Source organism: Phaeoacremonium minimum (assembly GCF_000392275.1).
Source record: "Phaeoacremonium minimum UCRPA7 unplaced genomic scaffold PA7_03_scaffold_371, whole genome shotgun sequence".
In the NCBI taxonomy this organism is placed as follows: Eukaryota; Fungi; Ascomycota; class Sordariomycetes; order Togniniales; family Togniniaceae; genus Phaeoacremonium; species Phaeoacremonium minimum.
In genome coordinates this window covers 1,141-24,938 of record NW_006921275.1, presented here as the reverse complement: position 1 = coordinate 24,938, position 23,798 = coordinate 1,141, and the positions used below count along the sequence as shown (strand labels likewise).

Genomic DNA, 23,798 nt, shown 5'->3' with positions numbered 1-23,798 from the left:
GCATGTCTTCATCGAGACTCATACCATATATCCCACCAACAATTTCCTTTTATGCATGTTTAAATAGCAGGGAGTTTGGCTTCTGGCGGGAAAGCGTGTAAAAGTAACAGCGATCATGGTTTACTCCAATATTCAATTGCTGTATTATTAGCGTGCGGCTCTAGATGCATCGACATAGAAACGAGGAAATGTTCACACGATTTTCAAATGTTACTCAACTAGTATCTTTGCCAGTGACCTGCGATATCTCGACTCTGAATCTACGAACCTTGTCGCAATAATCTTGCTTGCAGACACCGCAATCCTTGTTATTTGCCGTACAATTCTTGCTTGGGAGTCTGGGAAGAGGATCGTTGGAAATTCAAATCGATTACGAAAGAAATGAACGCCAAGTTTACTGTCTTGGAACGTGTGACCATTGTTTTATTGCTATTCTGGAAGCTTTCACACCTCTCGACTCGCATTGTCAACATGTACAGTGAGAGGGATTTAAAGGAAAAGGATGATTTCGAAACAGAACTACCAAAGTTTAGGGGTTCGACAGCTGTCTAAAAGGGTTGGAAGTATGTGAACGCGCTGTGTGAGGAGGAGTTTATTTGTATACGTAAAGTACTTGAAAGATTTCGTGTGAAAGTAGAAAAGCTCACTTCTTTGATCATGCTGCAATATATTCAAGGACACCAACTTGCCCCTTACTGAAAAAGAGATGGATGTGTCTTGGAAGTTCAGGTGATCAGACAACGGTATCATGCTTGCTATTGTTTGTCGCCGTTGCTGGTGGATAGGTAGATGCATGTCATGTGCTTCTTTGTATTGTTCGGCTCTCATGAAAGATGTGTCATTTTACCACCATAGGGTGGGAGCTCTAGTGCAGTACACCCTAACCTAGCCATCTTCATGTTCAGACACTATGAGATGCCGAGGTGGTGGGATTTGTGCCGCCAAGTCTGCTGAAAAAGCGGTCCAGCAAATTTTCGTCGTCTTTATTAGAAATACCTGTAGCGCTTGGAATCGGAGTGACCTCCCCTTTGACCACACTACCAGGTAATACAGGGATACTGGGAATAGACTCCGATGAGGATAATGTCTTCGATGTTGAACGAGAGGAGAGCAACGTGATCGTTATTGTGGAGCTGACGGGAGTGTCAAAGGAGGCAGATGTTGTATTTGATTGTGCTATTGAGAGAGCAGGAGTTTCTTTTGACCCTAGCGAAGGGCTGGGTATCTGACGAGCTGATGATTGCGAAACCGATGTGAGCTCCGTTGTACTAAGCCGGCAAGTTGTTGCCATAGTTGATATCGAGTAAACAGATGTGAAGATGTCCACAGGAACTGGAGAATCCTTCTGGGTGAGAGGCAGTGTGAGAAATGGCTGGCTTGATAAGGTGGTCTTCTCATAATCTGATGAGACTTGGTGCTCACTCCAAGGACTGAGGGATGTTGAATCTTCAAAGAGCAAAGTCAACGACAGACTTGGATCTATTCTCGTGATGCTGATGATGCTTTGTTTTGCATTACCTACAAGAGTGATGGCTGTAGTATTACTACTTGTAAGTATATTTGTGCATGAGCCAATACTGCTGTTCTCAACGGTGTTGGAGATTTCCAGGTAGATTGATGGTGGATAAGGAACGCGAGAACCAACATACTCGCAAAGACATATAAGGAGAATCCACCACAATGGAAAGGCGGCCATTATGTAGCGATTAATGGCTTAAGATTAGGCGTTCGTTTGCTTGCGTGAAATCCGTATTTAAAAGGGAAATAGAAAAGAAGTAGAATAAGCAGACCTCAGGAAAGAAGAAATGTGAGATATAAAGTTCAGCAAGAAGCGCGGAAGATTGTCACGAGAATTGTGACAACAAGTCAACACCAAGTCATGCTCATAGTTGTAACGGATGACTGAATGCTATGATGGTGCAAACGGTGGAAAGGTGATCCGTCCCGCGTTTCTTTCGAGTGTGCAAAGAAAAGCATGCTCGAAATACAGACAAGCACACTTCAACAAGTTGAGATGATTTCTTATCAAACATCTGGGCTCATGGAGGAGCGGTACCTATTGACATCCCGAGAACATCTGCATTGGTGGCCAATGCTGGAGGAAACTGGCGCGCAAAGGTCCACTGCCGCAAGTGACCCGTTTTTGACCCTCTAAATCCATGACACACCAACAAGTCTGTATATCTCTGTCTTGGATCAATATCAGTCGCATCCCATCATCATAAGTTAGTCATTTGACAGCAAAAACGTTTGAATTAACCGCATAGTACCTAGGTAGTCCGGTGTTTTGGGGAAGTTGGGATGCTTTGACCATCACGTGTAGGTGGGTTGTGCACGGGCCATTGCGGGTACCTAGCTCTGCGCTTAGGCCATGCTTGGAATCCAGCCAGCCTTGCACTTACCTACCTGTAGGCAGAGCTGCCATTGCGCGAGCCTTTCGTAAACCGCCCGACCTACCTACCTTAGCAACAGCCAGCCAATTTCCTCCCTCGAACACCTCGACTTTCGCACCTACACCATCGTAATCCGAACCCCTCCACCTTCTGAACCTTCTACTTGTATCACGGCACGAGCCTGACATTCTCAAGATGGCTGACGCTGCGTTCAAGCCGGAGAAGGACTACAGCAAGGAGGCTGACAAACAGATTCCAGAGGCTGAGTCGTTGGCAAAGGTGCGCATGGCAATCTACTGCATCGCTCATATTGTAGAAAAAGCTGACACTCTGGGTGATTGTAGACCGACATCCAAGCTGCTATTGAAAAGCTCACCGTGCTTGAGAAGCAGACCCGACAGGTAAGCTCTTTTGGTGGTGAGGCGTTAGCATCAGCAACTTGGCTCACATTCTTTCTAGGCATCAGATCTCGCATCAACCTCACGGATACTCATCGCGATCGTCACAATAAGCAAGAACTCGGGCGACTGGAGCTTGCTGAATGACCAAGTTCTTGTCTTGTCCAAGAAGCATGGCCAACTCAAGCAAGCCATCACCAAGATGGTGCAGGTCGTCATGGGCTTCCTGGATGACACTCCCAACCTAGATACCAAGCTCTCCGTCATAGAGACGCTGCGAACCGTGACTGAGGGAAAGATTTTTGTCGAGGTCGAGCGAGCCCGTGTGACAAAGATTCTCTCCGACATCAAGAAGGAACAAGGCGACCTAAAGGCGGCCACCGATATCCTCACAGAGCTCCAGGTTGAGACCTTTGGGTCTATGGATCGAAGGGAGAAGACCGAGTTCATTCTAGCGCAGGTCGCTCTTTGCATCGAAATCGGAGACTGGACACAAGCCGGTATCCTAAGCCGAAAGATCAGCACAAGATATCTCGCCCGCAAACCGAAGAAGACTGCTGAGCAGCTGGAGAAGGAGAAGAAGGAGCGCGAGAAGAAGAAAGAGAGAGGTGAAGATGTCCCAGAGGAAAAGGAAGATGACACCACGGATCTTAAGCTCCGGTACTATGAGCAGCAGATCATTCTCGCGAAGCACGATGACAAGTATCTCGATGTTTGCAAGCACTACAGACAAGTCCTGGACACGGAGGCGGTTGAGGAAGACTCGGCCAAGCTCCACCCAGTATGTCTTGTTGCTTCCATGATGATCTGGACGATTGCTAATACTTTTAGGTTCTACAACGAATCATCTACTTCGTTATTCTTGCTCCCTATGATAACGAGCAGCATGACCTCCTCCACCGAATCTACCGTGACACCCGAAATTCTCAAGTTCCGCAGGATGCCGAGCTCCTCAAATTGTTCACTGTCCAGGAGCTCATGCGTTGGCCCGAGGTGGCTAAAATCTTTGGTCCTCATCTCTGTGGCACTGACGTCTTCGACGCGCAAGAAGGTCAGTCTGGCGACGAGAAAGCATTCCAGCGGTGGCAGGACCTGCGGAAGAGAGTTATCGAACATAATGTCCGGGTGGTGGCGAAGTACTACACGCGCATTCAAATGGGCCGACTGACGCAGCTCCTCGACCTTACCGAGGATGAGACGGAGAAGTACATCAGCGATCTGGTGACGTCCAAGACCGTGTACGCAAAGATTGACCGACCAGCTCGGATTGTCAGCTTCGCAAAGCCCCGGGATGCGGATGACATTCTGAATGAGTGGAGCTCGAACATGAAGAGCCTGCTTGGCTTGCTCGAGAGAATCGACCATTTGATTACCAAGGAGGAGATGATGGCCAGAATTCAACCTACTGCTGGCGGCGGCAAGACTGGGAAGGGTAAGGCAGTAAAGGCGAAATAGAATCATTAAAGGTCGTGATTTGACTTGCAATCAAGGGTCAAAACGGACCCTGAGACTGCCTGTATCTATATGCCATAGATTTTGCTCCTCCTGCGGAGCAGTGTAACACTGGAATACATGTATAACGGACTTCTAGGGTGCCTATGGCTGTGTCGTCTAAGCTCATGATCCTTCTACTCTATATTATATCATCGGCCTTGCCGCCTCTACGTCTTCCTCACAGCGCTTCTTAACAAATGCCACGAGAGGCATCGCCCATTCTCTACTTACAGGAACGTAATGCCCTCCTGGATGCACCACTTCCATGGGATCCTCGCATCGGACTACTAGATTACGGCTCCGACTCTCTTCCACTACGGTATCTAGGCTGCCGATAAAATGCAGTGTCGGCGTGCTGATCTTTGGCTCGTAGAGCCACCCGAGGGCGTCTGGTGGTGCGAAAAAACCACTATATATGACCGCAAACTTGAGTGGCTGATTGCCGTTTGCCTCTCTTAACGCCTGGAGCCATGACCAGTCATAGTCTGCCGAGTTGCTTGGCGGCGTTCGAGGCTGCGGTTCCGTCTCTAATGCAGCGGCGAGGAGCGCGGCCATGGCGCCGCCCTGAGAGAAGCCGACCACGCCGTCGACGTGGCCGCCGGCATCCTCGCGGATGGCTGTTGCAAGAGCCTCAAAGCCCTCTCGTAGAAGCCGATATTCGCCGGTGCCCTCGTCCTTGCGCCACCACGCCCACGCGTCCGTCTCCGACCCGTGCTCATCATCACTGGCAACTGCAGCACTCGGCTCATACCCAGGTATGTCCTTGGGGGAGAGCCGATTGGGCCCGGTGGGGTAGATGAGAGTTGGGCTGATTTTGAAGGGTGCAAGGGACTTTTGCATGAGCTTCTCTAGAGCTCGAGTCTTGGCCCGGAACAGCGTGCCAGATTGTGTGTACCCTAGGTTCCTGTAAGCAATAATTCAATTATCACTGAACTTCATTGACAGAATAAGATTCGACCTACCGTGAAGCATTAATATCTTGACCTCCTTCTTGTCGTTGGCCTTTGGTTGCTTCTTATCACCACTGCCACCAGGACCTTTCTGCCCGTTATCCGCCATGACGAAATATGCCCTGGTCGTCTTATGAAATCGATATCTATATAATGAGGGCCTAGATATGAGTATCCCTAGGCGGTTTGCTTGGCTATGCATTCATGTAATGGGATGTGAAGTTCATGCTGTTCAAAGGATCCACATGGTGGCAGTTGTATTAGAAATTGGACTATCTAACCTCGTGAGCCCGCTGACTAGAGGCGCTCCCTGACAAATTTCTTGCGGATATCGCCACCAATTGCACTCTTAGATATAAAAACTTGACAAAATAATAATTGTAAGTCGAACTGTTTTGGTATGTGCAAAAAGCCTTTACGTATTCCCCTATTCACGGGGGATGTCGATTATATACCGTACATCGATGTGCGCAAAGGTACGGTAGGTCTGCGTGGCATGAAGGGCATCGCTACAAGGTACTTCCGGCCATCAAGAAGAACCGAGAATAGCCACTGCCTAATTCGTTGGAACATCACGATATTGGGTCACGAAGACGCTAAGTTAAGCAACAAGACGAACGAATAACCCAACGCGAATCTCGTTCAGACAAGACATCAGTCGCACTGCTGGACATTGCATGGCTTTCCTTCCAAATATCGACAAAGCTCAATTGGGCTTGAATGCTGTTGATCTATGGTACAATCCGACTCTCATTTGATGCTCAGGCTCTGGGTCATGGCGTTGAGCTCCGTCCGTCTAGACACCTCCATCCATACCTCCTCGACGGCCTTAGTGACCTCCCGACTTCGCGTTCGGGTTGCGGGGATCATTCTTCCACTCGTCGCCTATTTGTAAAGTCAGATGTTGTAGAGACAGACCAGGGGAAAAGGGCTTGTCGTACTCTTCATGCTGGAGGTTTGCGCGGCGTTGACTCCGTAGGCAATGATCAGACCTAACCACACGTTAATACCACCTTCCATACCCCATTTGCAACTCCAGAGAAGACCGATCCAAGAAATCGAGCCCCATATCTGTCAGTCGAACATACCAGCAGCGAAGAAAGGAGCCATGGGCCGCACTGCCACACTGTTAGCAAACGTTTCCAGATGGAGGGATTTTGGAGCAGCGATTGACGTACGGACGGGCGCCGGGAACTTCTTCAGAGGGGTAACGCCGAACCAAGACATCTTGACGGAATGATTGCTCGACCGGAAATGAGGGATCGAGGCGGTGTGTTGATGTGATGCTGAGGTGTTGTTCGGTCTTCTTCAACGAGTGTTTTTCACGAACTGGAGCTTTCCCCGTACGCAAAGCCGCAGCCGAGTCCTTCCGTTGGCGCCTGAGGCAGACAATTTCGGGAGGAGTGGGTCAAAGGTCCTTTTGGAAGAACGGGTGCGTAGTAATGATTATCCGAGTCACGTGTCGATATCATAGCATGTGGGTACCTCTGGGCTACCTAATTAGGTGAGTGATGTCACTCACTCCATGCTCCCCTATGCAGAGGAGCTTGGTGATGAGGTACCCGCTTTCCCCAGCTCGGAGACACGCAGCTTGCCCAGGTCCAAATCGGCTGTTTCTCCGCAAATCATCAGCTGTGCAATTCCTCCTCTTTCCCATCCCCTCTCCTCTCCTGTTCGACCTGCCTCAAGCAAGCAAGCAAGCAATCACAATCAATCATACACCAAAGAGCTCTTGTCTATCCCGCCTGTAATCAAATCACACACACTACAGGAGCTGCTGCATCACTCAAGTGCGGGGTGTCGACTGTTTGTCATTCGTCCCCCATACACGCAGTATAACCAGCCTGGCCGTTCTCAACCTTGTTATCCAATTGCACTTCGAAGCTGCCCTCCTTTTCGTTTCACCCCCGGAACATCTCCTCTCTCTCCCCTGTTCACCTTGCCCAGCCTGCTTTGCTGTGCGCCTTACGCAGTAACCAAAGCAGTGTACTACTGACCTACCTACCCTACCTAACCGGTCACCGGTCATACTCTCGGCTTCCCAGCCTGTAATAACTGAGTCTGTCCCTTCCAAGGTGCCAACGGAATATTCGCTGCCTTCTGCCGCTGCTGCCAATTGGACTCGTTCTCCGTCTCCGATTATCTGCCGTATTATCTGGGTGCTTTCCGATACGGCCATCTTCGAGACCTCGGCCTGGCCTATTGACTTTGCCAATCCCGACCACCACCGTTTCCTCAACACTATACTTGGCAGAAGCGTCGTTCGCGATTTGAGCCTAGATCGCTTCGTGGTATAATCTCAGCTTTTCCCGTGTCGCCTCGGACACCTGAGATCGCCTCCCTCACTTCCTCATCAATCACCAAGCACGGTAGCTACGATGTTGTCACGACGCCTTGCCCGCGCCGCGACAGCAGCTACCCCGCGCTCAGGTCTGCGTGCCTTCACCAGCACAGCTGCCCAGAGTCGCACACCCTCGCTCGGCGATATCGAACATGAGAACGTCGAGTCCTTTAACAGCAAGCAGAAGGCATTCCGGGAGCAGCTAGCGGAGGCACAGAAACAGCGGGAAGCCAGTGCGTCTCCTTCCTCTTCCAAATCTTCTATTCCTGGTGTTGGCCAGGGCCTGGGCTCACTTAGCACTGCAAAAGAACGCGCACAGGAACACGCCGAGAAGGAGCCCGCTCGTAAGGCGGGCCCACTGACCAACCTGATCTATGGCACAAAGGAGGGCCGAGAGATGGATGCTCAGATCGAGGCGAGCTTCAGCCAGGTCCTTGCCCGAGGCAAGTATGTCCACAGCATCGTCTTCCACGAGGTGAAGCCTGATAAGGTCGACGAATATGTCGATCTTGTCGGCAAGTGGTATCCTCGTATGGCATCCATGCCAGAGAATAAGGTTCATCTGGTTGGAAGCTGGCGGACAGAGGTCGGCGATTGTGACACATTTGGTAGGTGATGACCTTTGCCAATGCACACAGAACTGAGCTACAGACCGATCTGAACAAGTTGGAGCTGACAAACTCCATAGTGCATATCTGGGAATACCAGCGCTACCAAGGCTACCATGCCTCCCTACACTCCATTTCTCACCACCCCGAGTTCCCGGAGTTTGACAAGAAGCTCAAGAGCTTGATCAAGTCCAAGAATACATCTCTCATGCAAGAATTCTCGTTCTGGCCGACCACTCCTCCACGACAACTCGGCGGCGTTTTCGAGCTCCGATCTTATACCCTGCACCCTGGAAACCTGCTGGAGTGGGAGACTCACTGGAGGCGAGGTCTCAAGGCCCGACGAGAGGTCATGGAAGGTGTCGGAGCTTGGTTTGTTCAGATTGGCGACCTGAATACGGTACACCACCTGTGGCAGTTTGCAGACTTGGAGGAGAGGAAGGTTCGTCGCGAACAAAGCTGGAGCGTTGAGGGCTGGAGCGACACGGTGCACAAGACTGTACCTCTTATTCAAGAGATGAAGTCGAGGATTCTTATCCCGATGCCATGGTCACCTGTGGCTTGAGCATGCAATGAGAGAACTTGCACATATATAGTCTTCGAAAAGACTCTCGAGAGTACATGTTGAGTTCCTCAAACTTGATGTGGGGCAATCAACTATTCTCTACATGTAACTATTACTTAGGCAGACCATGTCTGTCGAAGCATTGCCTTCTGGACTAACAAGGCCGGGTTTCTTAGTGGGTAAATAAAGCAGCAAAATTGTCTCTGTAATTTGGAATTTTTTTTTCTTCTTCCGTTATGGTGACAATATTTATTTGTACAGACTCAGGCCGACTACCTGAAATACAGCCGCAGATAGCGGGTATAATCAGAAAAACCAGGGCTCCTCAGTCGTCAATCTCCTCTCCCATCACCGCTGCCAAGTTTCGCCTCGCCAGCGCCAGCGTATGGCCTAGAGCCCCGAGCTTTGCACTCAATGAAAGCAGACTCGGGTCCGCACTCTCAACCCGGACTTTCTCCCGGACGAGAACCTCTGCTTGGGTCTTATCATCGCCGCCGTCTCCCCTCTCATCGTGAGATCTGCTGCCATTACTACCTTCGATGTGCGTACCCTCAGGGTATGTAAACGTGAACTCCTGGTCTGCCTCGTCATGCTCTAGCCTCCGAGCCGTGCCAATGGCTAGAGCGAACTTCATGCCCAAGTTGACCGGCGCATGCGCGGGTTCTAGAGCACGCAGCCACAGTATCAACGAGCTGTCCTGGATGCCCCAGTGAATGCTCATGTTTGAGCCCGGCTGGGGTATGAAGTGGACGGGAGAGCATGATTGGGTTTTCCAGTTCGGATCGGACGCGGTCAGGGGTTGGGGTCCCTTTAGTAAGGCCGAGGCTTCGGAGACGGACTGAGAGAGCAGGCGCAGCTGGGCTGCAACGAATGTTGCGTTGCTGGTTATAGGGGTGTGGGAACCTTTAAGAGGCTGTTTGGAGACTGGCACGGACGTTGAGGAAGGGTACGTGTACTTGAGTGTCATGTCGAGAAGGTCGATCGATTGCGTCAGTAGTGTGTGGAGGCTCGTGAGTGGTGTAATGTGGATAGGGTGCTCGGGGTTGATCGCCAAGGTCTGGGGAGGCTGAGTGCGCATCCGCAATTGAATAGTCTGTTCAGGTAAGTAAATCAGATGCGGACATGTAACGATCTAATTCTAACATACCCCTTTGACAATGCGTGTGCCAACTCGAGTTACATGGCCCTTTACGAGCTCATTTCGTGGCGTACTAACAACCAAGGTGCTGCCGGGATCAAGAGGTGCAAGCAGTGCATAGCAGTGCTCCAGACCATGCTTGAGGTTCTGGAGGGTTTCGTGGAGCTCGTCAAGCAGCCATTCTAACTCGCGCCGCTGAAGAGAGGAGGAGAGACTTGGTGTTAGCGAGATGCTAGCTGGAGGAGAGGGAAGAAGAACCCATCCATCATCAATAGGCCAGGACATGACGGCGGCCATAACGATGCGTGGGGACTTGGGGTCCTAAGATGAACATGGACGGCCGCTCACCTGAGTATCCTCTTCGGCGGTTTTAAGCTCTTGAGGCGATATAGGTGGCCATATTTCGATGGACATGTTGGCAAATCACCCCCTTTGTGTGATTGAGTCTGCCACCTTGTCAGGCACCCATATTCCTGGATCCAGCCTGGAATGCCGGCGAGGTGAGTGAAGAGTACGTGAGCTTGCTGAATGACTGAAGAGGTAGAGAGATGGCAGAAGACAGTTGTCGTAACGTGATCGGAGGTTGAGCTTGGAGCTATCGTCGAGAACTGCCGTTTGTAGGCAACCTAATTACCGAAACGGCAGGCGGTGAGCGGTACAAGCATGGGCTTGCTCTCCACCACGGTCATCAGAGCCCCACTAACTTGACGTACGTTCCTCTACCGTCCTGCGCCAAACGGCCGGCCTGTCGCATTTCTACAGTCGATTATGCAAGGCTGATTGCTCCCTGACCGTTACTCACCCAGCACCCAATTTCTGTATTTCCGCACAGCCTTCCGGAACTGCATTGATTACACGACATTGTCATACGGGTATTGCAAGTGGGACCAAAGCATAGACCTGTCCTGCGCGATTACTTACCGACTGGCAATGAGTGGCAGTACCAGCTCCCGCCGCTGAAGATGGATGACGAACAGCATCAGTCCAAGGCAGCACTGCCAGCTAAAGACCAGGATATCCAGCTGCCTAGTAGGCCTGCAACAAAGCTGCCTTTGCTACCAAAGAGTATGACCGTCCTTGATCTTTCACCCCGTGTCCTTATTTCTCGACCTTGGAGTGCTTCAAGTCGCCCATGAAAGCCATGAGCTCACGCTTTACAGATTGCAAGGTCAACAAGCGGCCGCTCAATAGGCAACCGCAGACGACAAGTCCAAGCTCGCGCATCATCTACGTTGGCACCAACACCTCTTTCGTTGCCATTGTCAAGCGCGTGCGCAAAGCATTGGAGACCTCACCCTCTGGAGTGCGAGGACAGTCAACCCGGGGACTTCCCCTGACTGCGCGTGTAGCAGCATTGAGTGCGGGATCTGCTAAAGCCAAGGGAGACAGTGCGTCAGAAGGTGACGAGATCCTTGTGCGCGGGGCGGGACGAGCCATCGCAAAGACGCTGCATATTGCGGCATTCTTCACCCGGGAGCGAGACTGCAGGGTTAGTCTGCGCACGCTCACCGAAGGTGCGGTTGATGATATCGTCATGGACGATGCCGAGTCAGAGGGTGGCTTTGCGGCTGAGGAAAGTCGTGTTCGTATGGTCAGCGTACTGGAGGTCGGCGTCCGCTTGATATGATACCCTGGTATATGTTATGCTCGGTCGGGTCGGCGGTTCTTACATTTAACGCGCGAGGGAATCACCAACTGGGCGGCATGATTGGAGATTTCAATGAGATTGAATTTGCATCATCCATGGCGTTTGGGGTATGAAAACTTTATGTCCACTGAAAGGAAGGACTGGCGTTTAGGATTCGAGGAAGAACGACTGCAAAAAGGGGGCCATCGGAGGGATTTCGAGATTTGACAGCATCACTTCCATGGCTCTTATTCTAAATAGAATATCGATCACGCCACAGTATGCACCACCATGTCATTATTTGGACACGCCTTTCGTCAAATCCCAAATACACCTCGACAGTTAAAGGTCACTTGTACGCCCAATTTGACAACCTTTCATTTATGTTTATGTTGCAGCACGGTGGCAGGATTTTCAGTGAATGCGCTGGAATCGGAAGGTGGTACTGTCCCTGCCTGGGGAAGTTGTGGGGGGCCACATCTGTTGAAGCAGAGCACCTTGGACACCCATTCACCCCTGACTGGCCTGTGATCTTGTTGCCAATGGCCGATCCTTGGCCATGCTGGGTCTTCAACTTTATTTCAGCCTCATATCCACTTAGTTGCGATCCTTCTTTTCGCTGCCTTTTTAGTTTTCTGCACTCTGGTGAATGCTCAATACCGCTCGTCCCTCTTCACCCGTGACATGCATGGCGATCAGGATTTTCATCATGTCTTGATTATGCTCTGGATAGGAGAAGGGCAATCCCAACTGACGTGCCATCATTCTTTGTATTGGAGGTATCTCCTTGGCTCAAACGTCATGGTGCGTGGTGAACAGTACTAAGTTGCATTGGAGCCATCTCCTACGTCAAATTTGAAGTTTATCACTTGTCTTTCAATCTTTCCTTCTAGTTTCTCTCTGATTTGAGGTTGATATTGTCTGTGTTTCTTAAGACTTCTAACTTCGGGCTGTTTTGAGGCGAAGTTGCCTCGCCTCGTCTCGTCTGGCGGCTGAATGTGCTGTGAAGTATCATTGGCGGACGGGCGAACTTGGGGTAGTCATCGCGACTACGTCCAATCCACCTGCTTTGACGGTACCTTACATGAGAATAAGTCATGAGGTTACCCAAGCCGGCATTACACTATCCCGGGAAGTCCAGAGCCGGTACAAATTTCCCGAAGCATAAGGCCAGCAGCCTTCGATCACACGGAATATCATGTGCCCATGAAAGTGGCTACATGCCTACACCCAAACCTCTCAATACGATCTACTCGACGAGCTGGGCAATATACCGGCTAATCTCTGTCGCACACTTGTCGCACCTCTCTAATCACTCTCCAGTGGATCTAAAGCTCGTGCCAGGACGACGGTAACCAGACTCGTGCACACGGCTGTCTATTTTTATCCGCATCTCATCAGGGGACGGCCTTTTTGCCGCATCGGCAGAATGTTGGTCTAGACAACTTGTTTGCCCCAACTCCTCGCCTCCCAATGACTGGTAATATCGCTGGCTGTAACGCCATTCAAAGCACCGTACGACGCTCATTTGAGCGTAGGATTCGTCTATCCTGGATTTTCTGTGCTCACACAGCTGATTCCCCATGTCATCATATGCTAGTGTTGCATCGTCAAATTTCCTGGTAACTAAAAGGGACGGGGCAGAAGGAGATGGCTGACAGCAACGCATAATCAGCGATCGAAATGGCTTTGACAAGCATTATCTCTAACGGCGGGCCGAGACACGGTTTACCCGCCCTCCATCCGCCTTGCTACTCGAAGAAGTCATCGGAATGAGCAGCTCTCGTCAAATTTCGCCAAGACAAAGGCGTCAGTGCCGGCAGCGAAACTCGACTCTCCAGGTTGCAAGATGAGCACCAAGGTTTTTTAAGTTGAAAAGGCTTGATTGACTTATGCAATGACTATACGAGAGAATTTTGATGAGAGAGATAAGAGAAACCATATGCCTTTGGCACCCCTTCCCGCGTCTTTCACCTTCGTTCAAGCGTCCCGTCGGCCCAGACCAAACAGTAAGGAGGCCATCCTCCAGTCTCTTTTTCGAGCTCTCTCCTTGCCAACCAACCGCCTCCGTCCATCTGAACCAATCGGTACTTTCCAGAAAGAATCAAGGGCAGCAGTATGCCTGCCCTGCCTGAACCCCCGGCCCAATGCTGAATGAAAGTAGGAATAATAGTGGCGACGGATTGATGCTAGCCCATTGCCCTCCCCTCACCCCCTTTCCCCATCCTCATCCTTCCATATCACCACCCACCCCTCACAACCTGTACTCGCGGGACAAGTGGCTTAGGTACCTGGACCACCCGTCAGCCAAGCCCGTGATCTCGCTCGCTGTTTAGAGCTGCTTAATCTATTTCGTACAGGGTCTCCAGCTGAGGTGGACCTGCTGGGTGAAAGCGACGGTGGCATCGTCGTCGGTGATCTGACCGGAGGCCGTGCTGTTGGAGCTGGTGAGCGCAATGCGGTTGTTGATGTTGAGGATGCCGTTGGCGCCGCAGGGCGCCCAGATGACGCTGGCGGTGGGGACCTGGTCTTGCTTGGTGTAAACCTGACCCGCGGCCCAGATGCCGCCGCCGGTGATGCTGGTCTGCGTTGTCGTCGTGGCGCTCGCGTCCTGGCTGAAGTAGTAGGTGCTGAAGAAGGTGCCCGTCACGCCCTTGTCTAGCTGTGCGTAGCCGTGGTAGGTGCTGTCGACCACGGCGAACTGGAAGCCTCCCGGATACTTCAGGTTCAAATGCAGCTGGCAGTTTTTGCTGCGGTCCGCGATGACGGTGCCGGGCCCGATGTAAGTCTGGAAACCATCGAAGCCGAAAGTGACAACCTGTAGTGGCGGGGTCAGCATGCCGGAAGAATGCGGGAACACGTATGGTACATCGCAGTTCCGGGGTTTCTAGAGATTTTTCAAACTTACAGTCCGATCAGGGGAGATGGATGTTGTGACGGTGCCTTGCGGGCATCCATTTCCGGAGGATGTCGCGCTCTGGATCTGGATCTGATTCGGATCCGGGAGATCAGAGCCGAAGTCCGGAGTGACCAGCGGGCTGGCGGCCACGAGGAGAGGTAGGAGGAATGCAGCGACGGTCTTCATTGTTACTTTCTGTACTTTTCTACTAAGACGACTTGCCGGGAGAAGTTCAAATTAGATATTAGAGGCTGGCGAGGAGAGCTGGACTGGAGGAGCTGAGTTGAGTGCTGATGGAGTGAAGCTCGAGATGCAGTTGAAGGTGGCAGATCGTTTGTATTTATATTCGAAATGGTGCTTCTTTCCTCGGGTATGTTGACGAGAAGAGCACATTGAGCCGTCCTGCATATTGTCACGATGCCAGTCTAAGAAACCCAAGACCAGGTCGTCGACACCCGTCTGGAGCGCGGAGACAGAACGGGGCCCGCCGCTCTGGTGGTGAGAAACCGCCGTCCTTAATTTGCACGTCTAGATTACTTCACATAGGCGTTCTCAGCCTCCGGATGTCTCCCCTGCGCGTGTCGGGCGAGCCAACCCCAGAGCGAGTCAAGCAGTTTCGTCCATCTGCTGTTTCCTTCTCAGCCTCCATGGCTGCTGGCCCCAGGACAATCATGAGCTGCAAATTTGCGGTTGAAAAGGGGATAAATGAATTCATATTAAGGCGGGCCTTCCAGCTCTTATGAGTCCTGTCTTGGTGCCTCTCCCTAAACGAACGTAGCTTTGGAGACTGTGGGGTTGGCTTGGAGCAGAGGAAGAGGACGACAAAAATAGAACTTTCCAGATCGGTCGAGACAGTCCTTCGATATTGCCCCCTCATTGGAGAACGAGGTAGCGAGTGGCTCACGGTCTGAACGTGAAAAGACAAACAAGGGTCAGTGTACAGCCGAGCTGTTGCCGTGTGAAGAGCCAGAACTGGACGAGCATTGCACTGGGGTAAGCTCGTCGCTCGCTCCATGGCGTTTTTACGTTATTAAAACACCCAGAACCTGATGCTTCTTTCGTTAGATGGCGAATGATATTCCCAAAAAGGCCGTGGAATCACCGACCGCCGGTGTTCATGGCGACCTGGGCCTGTTGCTATTTTAAGGGGCCAGGGCCAGGGACTTGTAGATTAAGCTTAATTATCCCTCCCTTCAGTTGCTCTCCCAAAGCTCTGTCTGGGTCCGGGAGGCGTACGGCCAGCAGCCGCGCTATATCACCGACTTGTTATGATATGGAGTCACCTGATGGCATCGTGAGGCGGCCTGGGCTTGGAGATCCCTAAGTCGCCAGCCGGACCATTCGACGTTATAGTAGAGTTGAAGCTCGATTCCTAGGGATTTAACCCGGCTTGTTCAATAACCTCCCGTCCGGGACAAGCCTTTTCTCCTATAATAGGGCAATAGCATGCCATGTTACATGATGAAATCAAGTCCATTTTGGTAAGCATAATGCTCCGTTCGAAATTTGAAAGAGAATTCGTTTATGGGAGCTTCGGTCGAACTGGCCATGTGTCGAGAGGCCGAAGCGCCCCGCAGGCGTTCCGTGTCTGCTCACGCAGAGAAGATTTTGCAGGGGCAGTTTCGTTTCCCTGACTGGGCTGGTATTGGTCGTCTGTTGCGCGGTCATTTGTTCGATATCCCCAGAGTATGTTACAGTCATGTGGAATAACGCGGCACTTGAACATATCTTACACCATAATTCCACAATAGTAGCGGTTCGGCGTGTAAAAGTACTATGATGGAGTTGTAATCGTGTCCTTCAGCGGCTTCCATACGTCGGTATCATCGATATTGAACAGACATGTAACATTGCCTCGCTATCGGATGTAAGAGACTAGGCCTACAAGCACAGCTACAGAGACAGATACAGCAGTCGTCTGCAGTCGCCTAGTCCGGTGTTATAGCCTGCCAAGGACACCACTGGTCATATAGCCTGGAATCCGGGTTCGCCAACCAGCATGGCGTTGCTGTGCATGCCCGCCTGCATCAGGGATACATCGCGTCAGACGTGGTGGGTAGGCGTGCGTGTGGCCTCTTTACCGTGCCTTTCCAGCTCTATACTTGCGCCTAAGAATAGAACGGATAGAGTTGGTCCAATATCCGGGGTTGTGACGGGTTGATATTATTCTCTTGCTTCTCATCGACGTCCCTCATCACTGGATGGGTGATGTGACCTCTTGATGCTCCGCCTGATGACAGGTCATCGTCGGGATCGCATTATCCTAGTTCTCGTGATATCCATGGGATTGTGGAGCAAATGGTGTTTGGCAGAATTCGAGCTACCAAGCCAATGCTACGAAATGAGGTGAGCACGTGTGATGAGGTGTCATTGTGGAGATTGATAGGAATATTCTCAGGGGTGAACTGCATTTCACGGCTAGGACGACAGAGTATTTCGGATGAAACCCAAAGCATGCCAACCACCTGGTTCCTGACGAGCCTGTAGCACTGATCTGGCGAGGATGCGGGGAAAATACATCCAAATTAGACTGGAAGGTTTAGAGCGCGAATGCAACGGTTCGATGCTTTGAAGTGTTGAGGCGAGCCAAAGCTGCAACACCGATCACGGAGGTCAGCAAGATATAGAGGTAGTACTACAATGGATGAAGGATTACATTGACCGGAACACAAATACCATCAAGGACGAAGTGAATCCAATTCTGTCTATTGCATGGTAAAGAATCTGACAAGTATGTACAAAAATGCCTGCTCGTATTTGAGTTGACCTCTTTTCAACACGTTGCTGGCTCAGATCCGCTGCCATCACCTCTCCCTCTCCATTATGTCAAGACTAAACTTGCGACGCCTCTGCTCGTCTAAGCACTCTCGACTTGCTTAAGAATACCCTCCAGGTTAATGCTCTTGGGTCGCTCAATGGGCAGACCAAGCGCACGGTCCCAGATCAGCTGGGCCAGGGGACCAAGACCTCTCGACACGCCGAAGGTAGCTGTGTAGTACAGAGTCTCGGTGAAGCCGTAGTGGTGGAACAGGACACCTGAGCTTGAGTCGACGTTGGGGTAGGGGTTCTTGGTCTTGCCGTGCTTCTTCAGCACCTCAGGGGCGACCTCGCTGTTCTTCTTAACCAGCTGGAAGACTGGGTTCTGAGCAATCTCGGGGCGCGAGGAAGCGTAGTCCATCAGAGCCTCGAAACGGGGATCGGGCTTGCGGAGAACGGCGTGTCCGTAGCCGGGGACTACACGACCACTGTTTAGGGTCGACCACAGATAATCGTGGACATCCTTCTCAGTGTAGCCGGAAGGAATGGCCTCCTTCATCTGAAGGATCCAGCGGAGAACTTCTTGGGCAGCAAGTCTACTTCGCGTTAGCTTCCCTTTACTATGTGCTAAATATGGAAACAACTTACCCGTGAAGAGGACCGGCCAGACCCTGAAGACCGGCGCTATAGCTAAGGAAGGGGTCGCTCAAAGCACTGCCGACGAGATGAGTGGCATGGGCGGAAACGTTGCCACCCTCGTGGTCACCGTGCAGGGCGAGATACAGTCTCAGGAGATCCTGGAAGTTCTCATTCTGCTTGCCGCCCTTGCCTAGCATAGCAGCGAAGTTGTATGCCCAATCCTGCTCGAGGTCGACCTCGGCGGGGAGAGCACCACCGCCCTGGTAAGAGTTCTGGTAGATCTTGGCGGCAATGGTCGGCAGCTTGGCGAGCAAGCTGATGCAGTCATCAAAGGTGGGCTCCCAGTAGTCGGCCTTGTTCAGGCCCTGCTCGTACGCCTTGGCGAACTTGGAGGTATAGTTCAGGGCCGACACGGCAATGGCGAACTGGGTCATAGGGTGAAGGTCCTTGGGGAAGTCGTCGAGCATCTTGCTGACGAACTCGGGCAGCTGAGCCTGCTCAGCGAGCTCCCTAGAGAAGACGCGGACCTGGTTGGTGGAGGGGACTTGGCCGGTCAGCAGAAGCCAGAACATGGCCTCGGGAAGCATCTCAGTGCCTGTCTTGCCCTTGGGCAGCTCCTTCTGGCAGTCCTTGATGGTGCGTCCGTGGAAGCGGATGCCCTCGTTGGCGTCGAGGACGGAGCCCTCCCAGACCATGGCCTTGAGGCCACGCATGCCGCCGAGGGTGTTCTCGACCTTGACCTCGCCGAGGACCTTTGAACTGTGGGCCTTGACTTTCTTGAGAAGCTCACGCTTGGCGGGAATGGCCTCCTTGAGGGTCGTCTTCAGGTCGGGCTCCGAGCTCGAGGAGTAGTTCCTGGAGGAGAGGATGGCGCCATTGCAGACAGGGCGGGCGGCCAGAGGCTATTCCGGTATCAGTCAGCGATCTGAAGAGTTAGGATTTTTGGAGGAAATGGCGGCATGACATACGCGAAGAGCCCTCAACGCCCGCGATGTAGACTTCACGTTCATGGCCATGGCGGAGTTGCTCCACAGCACAGGATGAGCTCTTGTTAGCGGTCGTGGGGTCCAGGCGGGGTAGACTGCGGGGGAGCGGGCGGTGGTCAATTGACGGGGATGAGGCTATTCTGAAGTGAAGAGAGTCAGTCTCTTCAGTAAGAAGATTAAAAATAAAAATAAAATCATTAAGAAAGTGAAGGGCCGGGGAAGCTTTAGGTTTTACCTGGGAGTCGGTCTGTCGGTCTGTCGGTATGTGAACGATGCTCCTCCTGGCAGTACGTACAGTACACAGGTGGTCAGCTAGGTTACCTAGGTAGTTAGACAGGTAGATAGGTATCTTGGACCTCGCTCCAGCAGTCGGGAGTCCCTGGCTAAGCTCTAACGCTCCCCCCATTAGGTACCTAGGTACCCATTAACCAGTAACCCCACGTTTGTCTCCATCCCATGAACCGAGGAAAGCCGCAGCCACTTCTGCATCCCCATTGGGCGCGCCGGCAACGGACGAAGGGTTCAGGGAGCAATTGACCAATGGGCACTGCTCTGGGTAGCCTGCACATGCCTGGAGCCTTTCTATCAGGTTTAAGAGGAAGTCGCTCAGAAGGAGAGCCCCACACTAACATTAACTGCCACAGCGCACGCTCCAGTGCTTTGCTCTCTGTGTGTGCCACGGCTGACCAACAGAAAAGCCGCTGCAGCTGCAGACTGGGGCCGATTCGGCAAACCTTTACCGTTGCCCACCACCGACTGGGCCGAGGGGCGCCGCTCCGCCATTGCACCTGGGCATTGCATTGCATTCATGTCATTCTGCCGCATCGAGCGAGAGAGGATTAACTCGAATCTCCGCGACATGGCAGCTCGGCGATCGGATGTGTAATCCACTCTATACTATACTGGCTCGGACTGCAGATACTTCACTTATCTTCGTTTCCCTTCACGCTGCTTCTCGCTGGTTGAGCAAAAACATAATTAAACATAACATAATCTAGAAGTGTGCAGCAACATATATACAACTTCTTCCCCTCTTTCCGTCCTCCTCCTCCTCCTTCTCCGGTGCTCCTTTCGGTAGCCGGTACGCATCTACGAAGGCACACCGCGATCCGTCACATCAGCCACGGGTGACGATGCTAAGACGGATAGCCACCACAGCCCCTCGCCGGGCTGTCTCGAGAACACAAGCCCTACGGTCCTCATCGTCGCCTGCGTTCAGACTCCTATCGACAACTGCCTGCCGCAACATGCCCAGTCTACCTGCTGTCAACCCCCCAGTCACCTCCGCCCTCCCCTCCGATTCCTTCCAGCTCCTGGCCGAAACACAGAAGCCTGGTTCCGCTGAAGATGCTCTGTACGAGCAGCAGATCAAGGATGTAGAGGCATGGTGGGCGTCGCCCAGGTACAAAGGCATCAAGCGCCCTTACACGGCAGCGGACATTGTGTCCAAGCGTGGCTCCCTCCAGCAGAGTTACCCGAGCTCCGTCATGGCCAGGAAGCTATGGGATCTGATTCAAGAGCGAGAGAGCAAGGGCGAGCCTATACATACAAGTATGTTGCCCAAAATTTGAAGCATCGTCAAGAGGTACATGCTAACGGACCACTCTGCAGTGGGCGCAATCGATCCCGTACAAATGACACAACAGGCTCCTCACCAGGAGGTTCTCTACCTCTCTGGCTGGGCGTGCTCCTCCGTCCTCACGTCGACAAATGAAGTCTCTCCCGACTTTGGCGATTACCCCTACAACACTGTGCCCAACCAGGTCCAGCGCATGTTCAAGGCCCAGTCCATGCATGACCGCAAGCAGTGGGATGCGCGCCGGAAGCTATCCCCTGAGCAGCGGGCTTCTACACCATACACTGACTACTTCCGTCCCATCATTGCCGACGGTGACACTGGACACGGCGGCCTAACCGCCGTTCTGAAGCTGGCCAAGCTCTTCGCAGAGAACGGTGCTGCAGCCGTGCACTTCGAGGACCAGCTGCACGGCGGCAAGAAGTGCGGCCATCTGGCTGGCAAGGTCTTGGTCCCCGTGGGCGAGCATATCAACCGTCTGGTGGCCGCCCGCTTCCAGTGGGATGTCATGGGTGCCGAGAACCTCGTCATTGCCCGCACAGATTCCGAATCCGGCAAGCTACTCAGCAGCGCCATCGATGTGCGCGACCACGAGTTCATCCTCGGTGTCACAGACCCGAGCATCGAACCTCTGGCCGAGACGCTGCAGGAGATGGAGGCTAAGGGAGCCGCGGGACCGGAGATTGATGCCTACGAGGCAAGATGGGTCAAGGGCGCCAAGCTGGTGACCTTCGACGAGGCTGCCGTTGCACACTTGCAGGCCGAGGGCGTCTCCGCTGACAAGATCGCCGAGTACCAGAAGACTGTCGTAGAGAACCGCGACATGGGCATCACCGCCCGCCGGGCGCTGGCGAGCAAGTACACTCCCGGCAAGGAGGTCTACTTCTCGTGGGACGTCCCGCGCACCCGCGAGGGCTTCTACCACTACCGCGCCGGCATGGAGGCGGCCACAAAGCGTGCGCTGGCCTTTGGGCCGTACGCCGACCTGCTGTGGGTAGAGACGGGCGACCCGAACGTCGAGGTCGCAGCCAAGCTCGGCCGCACCGTGCGCGCCGTGTACCCGCACAAGGGCCTCGTGTACAACCTGTCGCCGTCCTTCAACTGGATGGCGCACGGCTTCACCCCGGAGACGCTCAAGTCGTTCATCTGGGACATTGCCCGCGAGGGCTTCGTCGTCCAGCTCATCTCGCTGGCCGGCCTGCACAGCACCGCGACCATCAGCAGCGAGCTGGCGCGCTCCTTCAAGGACGAGGGCATGCTGGCGTACGTCAACCTGGTGCAGCGCCGCGAGAAGGAGCTGGGCGTCGACGTGCTCACGCATCAGAAGTGGAGCGGCGCGCAGTACATGGACGGCATCGTGGGCGCCATCCAGAGCGGCTCTAGTAGCAATAAGAGCATGGGCGAGGGTAACACCGAAGGCCAGTTCTAAGAAATGTACATTTCCAGGTGGTGAATTGTGGTAGTAGATAGAAGCCCCCCTAGAAGCCGAATGAGAGCGGTATGCATCAAGCGGCGTTTGGGTTGAATTGTATAGTTTGGCATCAGATGGCAATATAATCCGATTTGAAACCTATTTTTCCAAGCACCTCAATGACTGTAGTAATCCTTTTGATTGCACGGATTTTTCTATAGCATTCCCTCATTAAGTCTGAATTTGAGTACGAAACACAAGCATACGGAACAGAAGACCACCGCACCCACCGACACCTCGACTGGTACATCCCTTTATGAAAGTCATTGTATCGTTAAAAGTTTCGGTTTAACAAACTCCTCTCTCTGGCGAAACTCCACCGACTCCTCTGGTTTATCTTCCACCAGTTCCAAAGCTATCGTCTTTGTTTCTATGTGTACGTGCTGCGAATTAGTGTTTAGTCGAGAGAGCTCTTGGAGGCATTGTTGAGCGGCGCCGCGGGTGCAGGGCCCTCGGGGGTGACATATGCCTTGGTCATGCCGCCATCAATGACGAAGTCCTACGTGGGCGAAATCAGCAGCCTGTCCAGACACTCAAAACAATCCTATCAGAACTTACGTGTCCGTTGACGAAGCTGCTCTCGTCGCTCGCCAGGAACAGCACGCCCTGTGCCTGTTCGATGGCCTCGCCGAAACGGCCGGTCGGGAAGTGGATCTCGCGGCGGAGTCTCTTGGGCTGATCGTCACCCAGCCAGTCCTGGAGGAGGGGAGTGTTGAGGGGCGCGGGGCATAGGCTGTTGAAGCGGAAGCCCTCGCGGGCGTGGACGATGGCCAGCTCGCGGGTCAGGGCCAGTACGGCGCCTTTGCTGGCGGTATATGCCAGCTGCGGGGTGGCGGAGCCGACGAGGGCGACGACGGAGGCCGTGTTGATGATGGAGCCCTTGGTCTTCTTGTGGCGCCGCAGCGACAGCACTGCGTGCTTGCTGCCGTACCAAACACCCTTCACGTTGATGTTCTGCGTCAGGTCCCAGATCTCCTCGGGCGTGTTGATGGCGTCGTCGTCGCGCGCGTGCATGATGCCGGCGTTGTTGAACATTACGTCCACACCGCCCCAGCTGTCAACAGCCTCGACGAGGGCTTGTACCTGGGCTTCCTTGGAAACATCGCAGACCTGATTCGTAATGTATGAGCATATCTGGCTTCTCATGGTGCGTATTGTATTTGAGACTTGGCCTCCCTTCGGCCACGTACCTGAGTCTCGATCCTCTGCGCATTGGGCACAAGCTGCTTGACCTTGGCCAACGCCTTCTCCAGGGCGGGAGCTGAGATGTCGGCCATCAGGACATTGGCGCCCTCCTTGGCAAAGAGAATGGTGGTCTCAAGACCAATGCCACTGTCGAAAGAGTGATCGTCAGGAAGGAAGTTCAAGCGGTCCGACTGCGATATCACATGGAGGGGCAGACGAGGGGATGGGCTACTCACCCGGCACCGCCGGTGATGACGGCATTCTTGCCGGCGAGGCGGCCATGTGCAGGTGCAATCGAACCCATTATCGATGATCAAGAGAGTCGGTAGTAAGTAAAAAGGCTGGAGGATAATTGTCGCGTGGTCCTTTTCCCACTTCTCGAGAGGTTGTGTCCGTAGGTTTGGTGGGGCAGGTTGCTGATAAGGGGTAGATAAGCACAGAAAGTTCGTGACGTTGCTCTGGATAAGACCAAGAAGGAGACGAAGACACAAAAAGTCGGGGTATAGGAGTCGCGAATGGTGTAGCAAGTGTCTAGAGAAGCCCTAGAGCAGCAAATGGGTGTTTTGAAAGGGCGAAATTGTGTGGTGAGTCAAGGAAACGGCTGTCTGGAGGGCAATGGGCACTGGGTGGTGTTGGACCCTGAATCGAGGTCCCGCCATTTCCACTTCCGAGAACGGCGATTCCACTGACCGCAACCTTTAGATCATACACCAACATAAAAAGCACAAAGGCCACAAACCTACCTTGCCCTTACCTGCCGAGGTGGCCACC

General features: G+C 52.9%; 7 protein-coding genes across 7 annotated transcripts; 4 read left to right on the top strand and 3 right to left on the bottom strand.

Moving 5' to 3' along the window:
• Nucleotides 1-2,588: 2,588 nt before the first annotated feature.
• Nucleotides 2,589-4,246, top strand: UCRPA7_4804 (putative 26s proteasome non-atpase regulatory subunit 12 protein; the record flags this gene model as incomplete). The annotated part of the gene is made up of 4 exons (XM_007917355.1): nucleotides 2,589-2,672; nucleotides 2,738-2,794; nucleotides 2,853-3,572; nucleotides 3,623-4,246. 4 exons carry the CDS (start codon nucleotides 2,589-2,591, stop codon nucleotides 4,244-4,246), a joined length of 1,485 nt encoding a protein of 494 aa, XP_007915546.1.
• A 3,367-nt stretch (nucleotides 4,247-7,613) lies between these two features.
• UCRPA7_4803 (putative nipsnap family protein) lies at nucleotides 7,614-10,073 on the top strand (the record flags this gene model as incomplete). The annotated part of the gene is made up of 4 exons (XM_007917354.1): nucleotides 7,614-8,184; nucleotides 8,265-8,626; nucleotides 9,174-9,305; nucleotides 9,864-10,073. The coding sequence occupies 4 exons, from the start codon at nucleotides 7,614-7,616 to the stop codon at nucleotides 10,071-10,073; spliced, it is 1,275 nt and encodes a 424-aa protein (XP_007915545.1).
• Nucleotides 10,074-11,028: 955 nt separating this feature from the next.
• Nucleotides 11,029-11,514, top strand: UCRPA7_4802 (putative ribonuclease p subunit pop7 protein; the record flags this gene model as incomplete). The annotated part of the gene is made up of 1 exon (XM_007917353.1): nucleotides 11,029-11,514. The coding sequence occupies one exon, from the start codon at nucleotides 11,029-11,031 to the stop codon at nucleotides 11,512-11,514; it is 486 nt and encodes a 161-aa protein (XP_007915544.1).
• A 2,347-nt stretch (nucleotides 11,515-13,861) lies between these two features.
• UCRPA7_4801 (putative secreted protein) lies at nucleotides 13,862-14,599 on the bottom strand (the record flags this gene model as incomplete). Its single annotated transcript, XM_007917352.1, has 2 exons — nucleotides 13,862-14,332; nucleotides 14,423-14,599. 2 exons carry the CDS (start codon nucleotides 14,597-14,599, stop codon nucleotides 13,862-13,864), a joined length of 648 nt encoding a protein of 215 aa, XP_007915543.1.
• A 2,671-nt stretch (nucleotides 14,600-17,270) lies between these two features.
• On the bottom strand, nucleotides 17,271-18,825 carry UCRPA7_4800 (putative 2-methylcitrate synthase protein; the record flags this gene model as incomplete). The annotated part of the gene is made up of 3 exons (XM_007917351.1): nucleotides 17,271-17,766; nucleotides 17,819-18,711; nucleotides 18,778-18,825. The coding sequence occupies 3 exons, from the start codon at nucleotides 18,823-18,825 to the stop codon at nucleotides 17,271-17,273; spliced, it is 1,437 nt and encodes a 478-aa protein (XP_007915542.1).
• A 1,217-nt stretch (nucleotides 18,826-20,042) lies between these two features.
• On the top strand, nucleotides 20,043-21,800 carry UCRPA7_4799 (putative isocitrate lyase protein; the record flags this gene model as incomplete). The annotated part of the gene is made up of 2 exons (XM_007917350.1): nucleotides 20,043-20,346; nucleotides 20,407-21,800. 2 exons carry the CDS (start codon nucleotides 20,043-20,045, stop codon nucleotides 21,798-21,800), a joined length of 1,698 nt encoding a protein of 565 aa, XP_007915541.1.
• Nucleotides 21,801-22,239: 439 nt separating this feature from the next.
• On the bottom strand, nucleotides 22,240-23,331 carry UCRPA7_4798 (putative short-chain dehydrogenase reductase family protein; the record flags this gene model as incomplete). The annotated part of the gene is made up of 4 exons (XM_007917349.1): nucleotides 22,240-22,341; nucleotides 22,401-22,952; nucleotides 23,033-23,174; nucleotides 23,264-23,331. 4 exons carry the CDS (start codon nucleotides 23,329-23,331, stop codon nucleotides 22,240-22,242), a joined length of 864 nt encoding a protein of 287 aa, XP_007915540.1.
• Nucleotides 23,332-23,798: the final 467 nt, after the last annotated feature.